Below are 15890 nucleotides of genomic sequence, written 5' to 3'. Positions count from 1 at the left end.
TATATATATATATATATATATATATATATATAAAGTGCAGAGCTGGCTGATTCTTGGAGATCTCAGAACAATAGTGTCTCCCTATACCTGAAGAAGGGTACTTGTGCCCAAAAGCTTGCAAAGAGCTTCATTCCAACTACTCAGTCAGTCTAATAAAGGATATCATATCTACCCAAAGAACCTTGCTGAGCTGGCTGATGGAAATGCAAACATTTTCAAGAAAACTCTCCTGTGTTTTGCTGAAATTACAAAATCTCCTCCAAGCATTTAGTCTGATACGAATGTCCCCAATGCAACTATATTAAATTAATAATTAATACTTTTTATTTTTATTTGCCTAAACATTATGTGAGCTTCATAATAAAACATTTCAGTGGTATTCCCTTTGCATATATTATTTAGTACAGAAAGCGAACAAGAATAAAACCACAAATTATACTTGTAGAAATGGTGAGAGTTAAACTGCATATAATCTAGTTTGAAAATGATACAAATAATATTCTGCAGGGAGCTTTACTACAAGTTCAGACAGTTAAGATCCATAGAAGTAGAAAACTAAAATTAAACTAATTAAGTCCTGTCTGTGAGCAGAAATTAAAATAAACAACAACAAAAAGTTTTTTCCTTAACCTGTAAGGAACTAAATTTAACATAGAAATCTACACTGAAAGAGAAGGGCAGATTTATGAGAGGGTTTTGTTTTGTTTGGTTTTACACTTGTTATAGATATGCATTTACTTTATATCTTACTGACCATTTGTTAAATGAAGTAGTCCTGCTTTATTATTACTAGAGGCCTTTAGGATTAGTGACTATAGCCTGACAGAGCCATTTAACTGAAAGGAAAACAGTTCCCACCCACATATGTGTCTGTGCTTTGTAATCTCCACTTGTTTTTTTCCCCCTTAAATACCACGTGTACAACCCTTTGTTAACTCCATTGTACACACAAATTAAATTCCTAAAATCTTTGGCTCATTATCTAAAGACTAGGCTCTGGAATATTACGTTTACAATGCCTGTGTAATTTACTAGATTTGTACATTTCACTGGGCAATTTAGTTAATAGCAGTTGTCATTACACATTAATCTGCAAAATTACTGGACAGAAAGCAAACCTGTGTGTTGAACAGTGTTATCTCTTTATTTAACAAGTCGTTAGATTGCTTGCAAAGAATAAAAGGTACAAGAATCCTGAATGGTAAGTGAACAGTTGCAGGTCATGAGTAATTTAATTTGAGGATAATCAAATATCAGATCAATATGCCTTGCAATATAACTGGTTTTTTTAAAGACTTAGGAAAGGCAGAGGTTTAGCATTTTATATCAAAGGTACCTGTACTACAGTGAGACCTAATTTACCATTAAGAATGAAGTTATGAAGTTTTTTGACTGAGGACAAAAAGTAGAGAAGCAGTCATACAAGACATTAGCTCCAAGTTACTGTGAATGGGAAAAAACAAGAATGAAAATTCCAAGAGCTCCTATGAGGTACTTGAAATCCTCATGAATGGCTTTTCCCAATAATAACTACGGATATTTGGGCCTCTGTTTATTATCATCGAGTTTATTAGAATCTGCTGGCATGCTTAGACAGAAGTCAAGCAGTCATGTTGTCATTGCTTCATGGTAATCTGTCAGTGGTGCGATTTTGAAGATACAAGTCCAGCGTAAAGTATTATGCATGCAGCAACATTTTATGGATCCTTGGTTGCATATTTTAGCATTTTATTTGATACTGTGGATCTGGTATACTTATACATGATTAAGTTGGGATCCAAACATGGCTGCTTGACTTCTGTCTAAGCATGACAGCAGATTCCAATAAATTCGATGATAATAGGCAAAGGCCCAAATATCTGTAGTGATTATGCTATAGATAATATGTAGGTCTAAATATTCCTTAATTTTATCTGGTTATTTCTAGTTTACCCCATCTACAATCCCAATTATTCTTTTCCGTCATGATATTTATCTTTGAATACCAGATCCATGGTCACAAATAAAATGCTGAAATATGCAACCAAGGATGCACAAAATTTTGCTTCATGCATAATATTTTACCTTGGACTTATATCTTCAAAATCTTGCTGCTAACAGATTATCATAAGGCAATGGGAAGAATTATTGGGATCATAGATGGGGTAAACTGGAAACAACCAGATAGAATTAAGGAATATTTAGGCATTCTGCTGTCTTCTCATTTCATATTAAAATGACATTATCATTGCTATCGCATCGATGGAGGCCCTGTCAAACTTGGAAGTCACTGCAGTACTTTGAGATGTTATTATAATTTGGAGAGATAATATGATTACCGTAGTGTGACTAAGATAAGGCAACCAGGGCACTAGCCCTAGTGTTGCCTTAAGGGGAGGGGTGAAAGGGGAAAAAAACCCAACAGCTGCCCCTACAGAGGCAGAGCCACTCCAACAGCAACAGTATCTGCTCCCAAGCCTTGCCTGCTGCCCCAGGCTCCCAGCTGCCTTGTTAGGCCTCTGCATGATTGTTTCATAGTTTCTCAGTGTAGGGTAGAGATGATGCTGAAGGCTTTCTATTCTACTGAGTTACAAGGCAAACACTGTGTTTCTGCACTAGTGAATTTCTTGAAGGGTTTTATTACTCTTGAATGTAAAGGGCCAGAATCCCATCAAATTGCATTCTGCTTCCTTTGCTCCAGGAAGAAAGTTGTTTTAACCATTGTCTGAAGTGAATAGATGGAATACGCAGATTTCTGTTATCCCCCAACCCCTTGATCATAGGAGAGGATTATATTATGATGTGGCTACAGTGCTGATGTTCTATGGTGTTTTCCAGCTGGGTTCCCACAAGAGCCATTACCAGCCAGATCATTTAAAGAAGCCCTGAAGGTAAGTCTCAATAAGTACTGGACTGACCTCTGGCTATCTCAAGGTTTGAGGGTAAAGTTTTACAGGTGGTAGGATTGTATTTGAGGATTCAGCCACTATGAGCATGTCCAGACAAGCACAGACCTGAAGTATGAGGCACCTCAGGCCCATCTGCAGAGCCTCACACCGCACATACAGGCATTCCCCGCACTGCTACTTTGCAGCTTTGTGGGGGGCAGGGGGGTTGGTCCCAGGAGATCCTGGGGTCAAAAAAATGCATGCCAAAATAAATCAATGTGTGCAGCCCAAAACCAGAACCTGGCTAGCCAGAGCCACACTCCAGCTGCCAGCCAGGCTTCTTGTTGCAGGACGGCTACGGCTGCAGCTCCCAAAGGCTCTCAGGACCTCAGGTAAGGCTGTTGGGGCCAGCACAGCTGCTGATACCATCCTTCCCTACCCCATAGGCATTCCCTGGGGACAAGGAGCAGTGGTACAAGATGTGCCAATGCTTCTTTTTCCTGGGAAAACATATGTTCCCACTCATCCAGATGCACCCTATAAGTACAAAATATTCTTTTAGGACGTATAAAACTTCTAATTTTTTTTCACTTTGTTACTAAATTCAAACTGACCCATTAACACACATGCGTGCACACACATACACGCACACAATTTTATTTATATAAATACTTTTTCGTAAGTGAGAATGGACCAATTTTGAGCCAAAATGACTGTAGTCAGGTCAGTCGTGTAGCAACTGGTTTTGTTGGTCCAGTAGATGGCATTCTTCACTATGAGTCTGTTTAAATCAATAACCTGGTATGTCCTAAAAAGGTGCTGTTTTGCTGGAGGTGTCATTTTTGGAAGAGATATAAATGCACAATTGTGGTCACTTGTTAGTAAAGATGCCATAGTACTCTGTGTAAGAGTAAAGGAATTATCTATTGTGGTCATATATGAACTTGGCTGAAAATGTGACCATTTATGTGTCAAATTAACTATAGCAATAGGACATAAGCTTAATATGAACAGGACTGTTAAGGACTTTCATTCTAGGCAAAACTTCCATTACAGCTATTTTTATGGCAATAAAAATGCCATGACCACACGTAACATGTATCATATGAGAAAATAAGTGACAAATCAATAGCTAGAAAAATAGTAATAGGATTAGAAATAGCTACTGGGCAAATATACATTTTTACTGATAAAGTTGTTTTTCTTTTCAATATTAAGTCAGAGAACACAATATTGTATAGTGTATAATAGGTGGGAACTTTAAGGGCAAGTGTACACATGTTCTTACAGTGTTTTTGTTACTGTGCCATTGTTGGAAGTACTAAACGATGATGCAGTAACAGCCCATACTGCACCATGCACACCGCACATGGTTATTTTTAGCTACTACATCACCATAGCAATGTGCTATTAAGAGGGACCACGTTGCTATGTCAATGTAGCTGCAGCATCACGGTTTGTGACCACTGATGCTATGTCACCGTAGGGTGTTCCTACAGTGATGTAGCATCACATGTAGATGCTCCCTAAGTAGTTTAAAATACAAAGGCCTTGATCTGGTTCTTAATGAAATCAATTACAAAACTATTCTTGCATCAAAGACTCTCCTGGTGGAAATGAGCAATACCTCACGGAAGTCAGTGGCACTGCACCAGCTTATAGCAGCAGATAATTTGTCCTATTGCATTTAAGGTGGGGGACTGAATCCAAAGATAGCAATAAGATGGTGAACTGTTAAAAACTTGCCTTGTCTCCTTCTTCAACCTCACAGATTTTTTCTCCAGTTGCTGGGTTATAGACTTCAAATTTTCTGCCATTAGCTGAATCATGCCACTCATTATTTATAAATATCTGCAAGGAAGGAAGAAAACAAATGATGGAATACAAATTTAGTAGTTGGTTTTTTTACTCTTGCAATGAACAATCTATATAGTATCAAGAGAGCTGTCCAATAATCTTTTCTTGTTTTAAGCCCTCATGTATCAAGTGGTATATAGACAACATTCATTTCTGCAGAGAAATTAGAAACAATTAATGTTGAAATTTAAAGAGGCAAGGTTTTTTTGTGATGTTTTGTTGGATCAACTGTGTGTTTGGAAGAGAAGTCTGATAAGCTTTCAGGCACAAACTGCCCATCCTCAGTTCATAAAAAAACACTTGCCTCTCATACATTTCCTGCACTATCATGGCTGCAACAACAATCTAAACAAAGCAGAAAAAATGAAGATTTCCAAACTTAAACCTGTCTACTCTCATAGTTTGTCTATACACAGAAATCTATTTGTGTTAGGGTAGTATGTAACTTTAAGGTAGAATTGTCTTTATGGATATTCTTACCTTGGAACAAAATTGTCTTGGTTTCAAGTAGTTGGATTTACTTTTAGAATAAAAGTGCCTTATTCTGAAAAAAAAATCCATCATAAGTGGTTTACAATTATTCAACCCAAGGCACTTTTATTCTAGAATAAGATCATCCACACATGGAATTAATCAGAATCTCTATTCCTGAATAACTTTTGTGTCAACAACACCTTTTTAATCACTATCTAATAAAGGTAGGTATTTTGTCATAGTTTTGGCCCACATCATAAGCCATATTATTATATTAATAACATCATTTTTTTTAAATCCATGATAAATGTACAAGGAAAGAGAAGGTGGTAACTGACCTGCACTTTTGAAACTGCTACTGCCATTGTGACACTGATATACTGCCTCACTTTGGTTGACAGGAAGATGTATGTTTTTGTATATTCTCCAATTACGTATTACGATTATACAGGGATCCCCTGGAGAACTGAGCTCTATGATGCACAGGAAAAGCAAACTTACTCCCTTAAAATCATGTATCCCTTTTCAAGAGCAACTATTTTTGACTTTCAGAGAAGCTCTTGTGCCACAGAGACAGAATCTGTCCTCTTACAGAAAATAGTAGACAGGCAAGTCATGTGACCTGTGATAATTGGGAGAGATCAGCTTTCTTGCATCATTTATCTTTTCTTTTACTTGCTCTCCAAAAAAAATAAGATTCTCTGTAATGAAAGACAACACTAAAGAGCCACAGCCTTCTTAATGGTATCTGCAACAAAAAGAGAACTATTTAGGCATCAGGCAAGTGCCAGAAAATGTGATTTGCACACTTCTTTATTTCCAAGTCAGAGGAGAAAAATAAAGAATAGTACTAATCTCTGTGATTTTTCCCTCCTTAAATCCTTCTGCTCATGGATAGCTGCCTCATTAGTTATGATCCTGATGAAGATTATTTAAAAGCAGAGAATGAATGTTGTTAATCTTTTACAGGAACTAAGAGATCCATTTCATTAAATGCAGGGGTGGATCCAGAGATCAAGAAGAATTTATTTCTGGGCCTACTAAAACGATATAGTTTATTCTTCCTCAGCAAAACCATGCCTGTGCAATTATTATATTAATGTTAAAGATACATTGTACATATCATTAAAAATGCATGAAACAATATTAACAGTTTATTACAAAACAGTAAATTATTAGACTAACTTACATGCAGATAATTATTGTGTATTACAATGTAAGTGTATGCATGTGTTTCAATTTTTATGTGCAGATTAGACAAACATTTGTTGGAACAGCATAGTCTGGGATATTCCTGCGTTGAGCAGAAGGTTGGATAAGCCCATCCCTCTTTTTCCATGATTCAGTTTTAAAATTATTAGACCAAATGTCATTTGCAGTAACATACTCTTGCCTATGCCTATGCATTGAAGGTCTTGGTGTGATGGTCACAGGACTCTGTACAAGCAGATTTATTTTAGACACCAGGATTTTCTTTTTTTCCCAACTTACAGTAGTCTTTTTATAAAATAATATTAGAAGTATCTGCTAAGTGAAATCCTAACCACCTGCCTTTTCTACTACGGACGGTCTTATAGGATTATGGGATGTCTGACGTTTTTAAGTTCAAACCCCTGGATTCACACAACAGTGCATTCAGAAATACATCTTATTTTTGTTTAGGTTCAGGTGTATATGTGTACTAAGAGTAAATGTTGAAGGAATGATACTTCTCTCTGATTTCAATTGTACTAGTTAGAAAAATCACTTAGCTGTGTTTTAGGAGAATGAAGACATTATGTGCTTTATATTTGTTATGAACTGTGTTAACAGGAAATCTTGTTTGAATGACCGAGGGCAGAAATAAAGAGAATTTTCTAATGATATACATAAATGAGTGTTTCAGTAAATCCTAGCCTAGCACCCAAGGGGAGCTTTTGTTTTGTAGAAAACTCCTTCATTTGGAAAAGTATTTGTACTTCTGGTCCTGTAGAGTGAATTTCTTTCATTGGTGAATCTTTAGTCACCTTCTTCAATATACTATGAGTAACCTATATTTCCCTAATCTATGCTTTTCAGTGATTGCAACAGAGTTACAAGATACAGTGGTCTGGTCATGTGATCATGCTTTTGCATTACAGAAAATAAACTAAAATAGAAATTCACATTGTTGGATAAAAATCAGCAAACTTCAGTGCCGATAATACTACTGCAATTTCTTTGCTCCGGGTCCTCAATGTGTATATCAGCTGAGTATTCTGACGGGTATTTATACACATACTTTTCTTTCCTGCGACAACTGGAGATCTGCTGCTTTGGAGCAGACTTGATTAATCAAGTTTGCTCTGCATGCAAGTTGAGGCAAACTGCGCTGCACTGCGTGCACTTGTATAAGCGGCAAAATGGGCATCAGTGCACAGAAAATGGCAGTAGTGCACTTTTGAACTAAAGCACCTCCAAGCTGTTTTAGTTCAAAAGCATGTCACCACCATTTTCTCAGCGCTGATGAGCGTTTTGCTGCTTATACAACTGCAAGCGTTCCAGCTCCAGGTGCTTTTCAAAGCGCCCGGCGCTGCAGCGCTTCCATGTGTAAAAAGGCCCTTTATGCCTTCCATATATTGTCTATGGTTGACCATTCCTTCACGACACATCAGATATCCAACACTTTTATCTTTGGCATGTGTTCCTTTTTCTGACTGTATAAAAGTTGAAGTTGGATTTGGGATACAGTTCTTTACTTTTATGAACTGGTCTTTAGATGGGAATTTTAATGCTGCTCCAATGTAATTAACTTTTGGACTATTCGGGCCAAATGATTAATTATTTGCTAATGAACTCTCATCCATCCTTGCCATCTTTAATTTATCACTGTAATTTATTAATCTGTGGCATTTATATCACTTTCCTGCAAAGCATATACAACACAACACAGATATACAATGTTTTATCACCTAGTTTGAATGCCTCTGTTGGATCCCTATGAGGTGTTAGAACAGATTAACATTTCCTGTGCTTACTTCCAAGAACTTTCACAATTTTACTCCTCTCCTCATCTCTAGAAAACTATTACTATGTATCTCCCACCTTTTCCTGTGCTATCTATCCCCTTTGTTTGGGATGCCGTCTACATCCTGGGTGACCAAACCTTGATTTTGTTCGTTCTTGTTAATCCTCAGTACCTTTCATAACACTGAAAGTGGGTTAATAGCATTAAAAAACACCAAACTAAACAGGGAAGGTATTCTTCCTTCTGTATTTGCTAATGGGTTCTTAATTATTAGCTTCTGTCCTCTAGATTTAAATCTCTTCATACAGAATCAAGCATATAAATAGCAAAGAGCAACTAACCAATAACAACAAATGTGCCATAGCTGGTATAAACTAAAAATGATCATACTGGCACATGCTGTATCTTTGAAACTGCTGATAGCACAATCTAAAAACTGTTTCATACATTCCAGGGATTATGTATTCAATTTTAGCTTTTATACAAGGAAAAGGAGCAGTGTGCCAGGTAGACTTTTTATAGCTGGAACAAACACCATCTTATATAGATAGAAAAAAATGGTATAGGAAAATTCGACATCCTGGCACAAATGTACATTTAAAAAGGTAAACCAGGTGGAATAGGTATTTCAGTATCCCATATTGAAATATCATAATCTTGACTTGTAGATGGGACTATAAAGCACAAATAGTACCTTATATGTACCAGCTGATTACATAATTGGCACATGAACCCTTGGTATAAGATTAACCCTTATAGGTAAGGTATAAATTAATCCGTTCTATAGGTAAATATTTGAATTTCTTAGTAGGTCTGGACAAAAACATCTAACCCAACTATGGTCTCCAAAGACACTATGAAAGTTTTAGGATGGATGGTGATAAAACTCTGAACTGTTCTCATTTTTTTTATTTTTTTCTCTGAATATTGTAGTCAGAAGTCTCCTTAACATATTGTCACCCAGTTCTTATATAAAATCTTTTCTAAAACCAGACAAAATGAGGATTTCAGGAATGACTGCCTACTTTGCATTTTATTATTTGAAACAGGAATAGTTAAACAGGATTTTCCCCATAACGATCTGTTAAAGAAACCACAGCCGTTGTCACTGAATAGTCAGCATTTACCTAGAGTTACCACCTAATGATATAAGAAATACTGCAGTTATTTTCTGTTGTGATCTTAGGGAAAAATTCTGATATCCCAAATAACATTGTGATCGTGAGGATAAATAGTGAACTGTCTTTCGTTGTAAAATTATTATAATAACAATTATAATACTAATTATAGAAATACAAGATCAGGGTGATGATGGTCATTCACCAGCACTAAAAACTTGTCCGTCTTTTATGCAGAATGCAACCAATTGCTAGGACAGTGAAGAACACACACACACACACACATGCACACACACAGAGCCAGGCTCTACTTATGGAGTTCCTATAAAAACTTAGCATTGATGAGGCATTTTGAGGAAAACAGTGATAAGCTAACTGGAGTTCTGAGTAAAACTCAAAGTCCTGGTTTCAATATGATTTCAAGGTCCTGTTTGCTAAATTGGCTGGTTCATGCAACTGTAAAGACTGTCATCTTTAAACCACAAGTAGCAATTGTGTAAAATAATTATTTTACATATTCACAGAAGTGCAACACATTTTGGTAAAATGCTATGTAAGCTGCATATAAGTTGGCCTAGAAGAAAAAGTAGGAAAAAACATCATTTAGAAATACTTCCTATAATGGGTAGAGGGCAAAAGCATAGGTGGACACATTGGGTGTGTCCCCATGAGCACACACGTGCAGTTTGTGGCCCTGTAAACCACATGTGCACATGTGTACACATTTGCTGCACTGCTGATTTGTATTGTGGTGGGTTTTTTGGATACTACGAGATCCTGGTATAAAATAAAAACATAGCAGAAAAAATTAGGGAAGTGTACATGGCTACATCGTGTGCCACCCAGAATGGGAGCCTGGCTGGCCAGAGCCATGCTCCAGCTGCTGGCCAGGCTCCGTGCACCCAAATCACTGGCATTGCAGCTCTGCAAGGCCCCCAGGGCTCCAAGTAAGGCTTCTGGGGCCAGCCCAGTGCTGGCCCCAGCCTCCCCTACCCAACCTAGGCCAATTGCTGCATGCCAGAGCATGCATTCAGGGTGTGCCTGGGACCAACTAGCAGTGGGGAAAATATGTGCCATTGCTGTTTCTCACTGGGGAAACACACATTCCTATTCATGGGAACATGCCCATTGGTGCTAATTCTTACACTGGCTAAATTTTATGTGGAGTACATTAACATCAATATAGTTCAATAACAATCATAAATATATGAAGTATCCTTCATTATTTGTAGACCCAGATTCCTTATCTACTGCATTACATTTTATAACAGAAGGCCTTGTTACACATTAATTTTAGGTGGCTCCTGGAGCTCTTAACCCTTGGATTGTCCATGCCTAGATTTAAGCACACATTAGGCAATGTGAAGTTACACCACTCCAGGTCCGATCTGTTGTGTTACTTAGCTTATGTTTCATTAATGTGTGGCCACTCTCAGGATACAGTACCCTGTCCCCCACCCTCCTGTTTTGTGTGGACATTTTTTTCACATTCTGAACTCTACTTCCTGGGAGGGGGCATCAAGTCAACTCGCCTTCCTGCCCCAAAGGGCTTGATCTTCCCACCGCTGGGAGTACAACCCCATGCAAAGAGCCTGCAGACTATATGCCAGCTACCTAGGTCACAGGGCATGGACGGGTCCAGGAGTGGGATCTGGGAAGGATGGGGAGAGAACAAGGTAGAGAACCAGATTGGGTCCCCATGACCTAGGGATTCCTTCCTGGGGCAGGTGTTGTAGTTCCCCCCAAAAGTGCCTTCCTTCATCACTTCTACCTCCCGGCCACCCCAGGAAACATGACCAGCACCCCCCACACCCAATTCCCAAATTCAATTAATTAAAAATAATACCTTCTTTAGTTTACTACCTCTATTTTTTTAGATTTTTTTTGTTTCTACTTCTTTTTATTTTATCCTTCAGTGGCTGACTTCCTTCATTTCACCACTCTTCCCCCAGGCCCATTTACTTTCTACCTCCTTTTACGTAGGTGGAAGGAGAAAAAAAATTGAGGGGCTAAGCATATGCATACATACATGCACGTGCCCTCCCCACAGCAGAAAAGGACCATGGAGGTGGGGAGGGAATGGGGCTGGGGCTGGGATTGGGCAGGGATTGGGGGGGAGCAGAACAGAGCCAGGGCTGGGATTGGGATTGGGATCAGGGTCTGGACCCACTGCACCTATGCGGCTGCCTCTTCCCCTGCACCCAGGGTCATTGCCCAGTGCTGGTAGCCCCTACAAATCCACTGCCCCCAGCCCTGCACCAGTACTGGGTGCCTTCCCATACCAGCCCTGGCCCCACACCATCCAGGGGGGCCCAGAACTGGGAACCGAAGTGGGTCCAGCCTCAGCTGCACTGCTAGGCCAAAGGGATGGAGCCCCCAGGACCCCACACCTACCCAACCCTGCCTTACTCTGAGTCATTCTCAGGAAGAGCCTGACACAGCCTGGTGGCTCCTCCAGAGGTGCAGTGCCAGGGAGCCAAGGGGGAGCATGTGCCCCTCTGATTTTTGCATGAGGCAAGGGTGAGCTGCAGCTGCAAGCTGGGCTCTGCCTGCTTGCTGCCTCCGCACCTAGCAGTGTGGCGCCATGTGCATCCTGCTGCTGGGCAAGCCGGGCAGTGAGGCACAAGGTGCTGTGCTGTGCCACTTTCAAGGTGGAAGAGAGGTGCGGAGGCAAGGACAGCTGCAGCCTGCCCTTGCCCTGTGCAAAGACTGGTGGTCCACAAGCCCCATCCTTGGGTCCCTGGTGCCATGCCATGCCATGCCTCTGGAGGAGCCACCAGGCTCTGATTGTCCCACAACCTGGCCCACCCAAGGCCCCATTCACCATGCATGGGGATCTGGCCAGGCTGAATCATGGGACAATCCCCATATTGCAGCAAGCCAGGGGCAGAGTTGAATGATTCACCCCTGGTAACCTGTCTGCATAGTGTATCTGAGTCTGCGTGCCACTTCTCCTCTTCTGAAGCAGCCTACGGCCAGGCATCCCCATGGCCATACCTGCTGCCCTGTGTTTGGGGGGGGGGGCTGAGCCCTGTTTGTCCCCCTTTCTGCTGCCTATCATTTCATTACCCACCCCCATTCCAGTAACTCTCTGCCTCCTGACTTCATGTTGTCCCCTCCCACCCAACTTATCTCTTATACAACTCCACCTGCAGCAGGGATAGAAGTCTGTCTGGGCTCATCAGCCCTGTAGTGGATATAGTTCCTAGTCAGGCCCCTGTCTGTCAACCTTCTAGTAGCAAGTCATAGTTGTGCAGGTGAGGACAGTGAGGGATTTTGAGCCTTAAATTGTGACTGCTCCAAACTCAAACTAGAACTAACTATCAGCATTTCAGAAGTGCAACAAGGCCCAGACTCTGACTGTACTATTGTCATTATCAGGGCCTCTTTTATTGAAGATATTTTTATGATCATATCTGACCTTATGTAACTTCTGGTAACATTCTAATTTACAGCACATAGGCTAGGGACAGAAGTTACATATAAACTAGTTTAAGTAGTCATAAACTGGTTTAAATCTGTAACAGAACAGAAGATGAGTGCAGATAAACTAGTTTCAAAATGACTGAAACTAGTTTAAAATAAACCTGGTTGAATGTAGTATCAGACTTAACTGATTTGGGTAAAATCTGTTTATTAAACTTCTGTCCCCAGACCCCTTCCTGGTTCAACTTAAATCACAGTCCCCCAGCATTCCAGAATACTTTCCAGCTCTGGGATGTGCTGTGCTGTCTGTTCCAACAGAGAAGTGTTGGGGGGAGGGGGAGGGGGAGGGGGAGGAAGACAGGGACTGCCCCATCTCACCCCCTGTCAAATTCGGCTGGAGTCTGGGGGAGGCTGGAGAGACTTCCCTTCCCCTGAGTACAGAGATGCCCTGCCCTGCTCTGCTAAAACTTATTGTTTGCTGTAACTGTAGATTACAAGTCCCAGAGGCAGCTGGAAGCAGGAAGAGGAAGTGATGAGCAACTCTGCAGAGTCCTGGTGCTATAATTCTGGACTGCAAGTCCCAGAGACCTTGAGGACAGCAGGAAGAGGAAATTAACACACAGACCATGCTGGCTGTGCCAAAGAACAATGCTTTAGTGCCCCCTGTCTTCTCGCCTTAGCCACTGCAGACATGTGGCTGCATTCCCTGAATCTAAAGTGAATGTCTGTCCAGTTGTTTCTCAGTTTAATCTCTGCAGCTTAGATTAAACTGCAAAGACTGAATTGATTCAGCCTTGGGCTTTTTGACTGTCTGTACTTATCCATAAAGACCACAGAATAAGGTACAAAGTGTTATAGTTATAATGGAAAGACTAACCAATGGCATGGGAAAGGGGAGGGAGTCCCAACTTCCCTCTGTTAGGATACACACATATTAGTAATATCCTATAGCTGAGACTACTAGGACTCTAACTTTTAAAAGACAAAGAAATAAATATTTTGTGGTAGGTCATTTTAAAACTAACGCTGCTTGGTTTTTAGGGGACATTTTGTAGGTGATACATCTGAAACTTTAGGATAAATGTCCATTACCATGTAGTCCATTTAATTCCTGGATATCATGGCCAAATATGAAATGTAACAAAGGTTTTGAGCTCTTTATAGAAAAAAATAAATAGTTATTTGTTATTATAATTATTTATGTTACTATTATGACCTGACCAAAAATAATATTGGTGGATATCTTGGGAAGAAAATAAATCCACAAAATTTATTTGGGGGGCTGGACTTGATGATCTTCCGAGGTCCCTTCCAGCCCTAATGTCTATGAAAATATTTGCTAAACTAGGCTGTTAATTATCCTAGAGTGGTTATAGACTTGCATACATATTAATTTAACTGTATATGGAACCCAAGAAATATCATATATACAGCCAAACTGATGTCTTTAGTTAACAGTCCTGGTAAGTAATTTCCTGACTGAAGCTTTTCAAACTTGGAAACAAAGTATTATATTGCAACCTACCAATTTTACATATCTGACATAGCCCATCATAAAAACAGCCCATGAGACTGAGTGCTCTCAGGGGACTTGGACAGAAAGAAATTAAAGAGTTAATAAGAGTTAATAACTAGCTATTTTGCCAAGAGGCAAAGTGAAAGGAAAATATTAATATAGCTTTATGATTCTAGAGTATGCCAAATTCATATCTGTCTGCGAAAGGAATAATAGTTATATATACCATTTTTGGAAGTTTTGCTAGTATTGGTTTAAGTACCATACTTGTTTTAAAGCACTGATACAATGGTATTATTTTAGTGTATCTTACTTATTATTGTTTTTCATGCCATTTCCTTATAATCTTAACCTGTTTCTGTATGTAAATATTATAATGCATCAGAAACTGTAAACTGTAATATTCAAGAGTCTTCAGGTTAAATTATGGACATGTTTTTACAGATATGAAAGGCAGAAAGAAGAGCCAAAATCCAAACTCCCACATCGAAGTAATGCTACAAGCGCTGTAGGTATTTTTATCTTGGAACTCAGCAGTATATGGGCAGCTACATTCATTTAGCACTATGAACTGTACAATCTGTGTTTTACTACAACAGGGATGTGGTTTACTAAAACAGGGAAAAGCTAAACCACCAGCCAACATGGGCATATGCAGCCACCATGAGCAGAACAGTAGAACTGCAGTATGTTCCTGATACCTGCTGACAAAAGCAACAATGATCATCTTGATGTAATGATATGCTGCCAGATATGAAGACCATGTATGTGACTCAGTGGTTTTACAAGATGCGCGTTCAACCACCTGCCTAGCCACTGTGACAGAGGCCAAATGGCTGTTTATTTATGAGAACTAAACGGAGACCTAGAAACACCATTTCTAGGCACATTATTGCATTTATTTCACTGAGATCTTTAAGCAAGATGGCAACTCCAGCAATGGCCACATGGGAAACTTATTATCTTCCCACTCCTTTGCATTTAAAACTGGAAATCAACAATTGTTGTGGATGGACTCTATACTGCACTGAACCCCAGTATTTAAAATAAAGACCTAGACCATAAGCAGATGGCTATTGCAAAGTCCCTTTGATTGGCTTTCATTTTCAGGGATTAAAGTATAGCAAAAATCATGCTTTGCACTGCTTAGGAGACACCAATTCAGATAATCAGAAGTTTGGAAAATTGGCATCTTTTCAGGGATTTCATTGTAACACCATGTGGTTTGACTATCTGCAGAATGGAAACATTTAGTTAGTTTAATAGTTTCAACATAGGACTGGAAATCAGGAACTTCCAAAGTGCAAAGCTTGTGGAGGCTTTTTAGGACCTTTGGCTTCCAAAGCAATGGTGGATGTTTTTTCTTTCAGCTACTGCCTGGTCTTACAGAAGGAAATGACTCGTCCCTGATTTTATAGTGATCTGATTTATACAGCTACGTTATTCAATCTGATTTATATTTTATCCTTAAGCAGAGAAGATTTTTCCCTAACTAGATATTACAAGCGTCAAAGGAGGGGCCAGCAGGAGACTGCATGCTTAGGGGCAACGAACATGGGTTCATCAGTGGCAGGTCCTGTCAGACCAACCTGGTGGCCTTTTAGGATCAGATCACCAGATCATTAGATGCAGGGGTAGCAGTGAAC

The 15890-nt window shown here is 39.7% G+C and overlaps 1 protein-coding gene across 3 annotated transcripts in view; it reads right to left on the bottom strand.

Moving 5' to 3' along the window:
• The window catches only part of ALDH1A1 (aldehyde dehydrogenase 1 family member A1), a 68415-nt gene that overhangs the window by 42111 nt on the left and 10414 nt on the right, over positions 1-15890 (bottom strand). For all 3 annotated transcript variants that reach the window (XM_019517458.1, XM_019517460.1, XM_019517459.1), the window contains exon 4: positions 4614-4718. In XM_019517458.1, the coding sequence (XP_019373003.1) occupies positions 4614-4718 (105 nt within the window). The remainder of the gene's footprint in view (positions 1-4613; positions 4719-15890) is intronic.

Source organism: Gavialis gangeticus, unplaced genomic scaffold, assembly GCF_001723915.1.
Source record: "Gavialis gangeticus isolate Ggan-Ray unplaced genomic scaffold, GavGan_comp1, whole genome shotgun sequence".
In the NCBI taxonomy this organism is placed as follows: domain Eukaryota; kingdom Metazoa; phylum Chordata; order Crocodylia; family Gavialidae; genus Gavialis; species Gavialis gangeticus.
The sequence above is the reverse complement of the archived record's forward strand: the minus strand, read 5'-3'. Positions and strand labels throughout refer to the sequence as shown.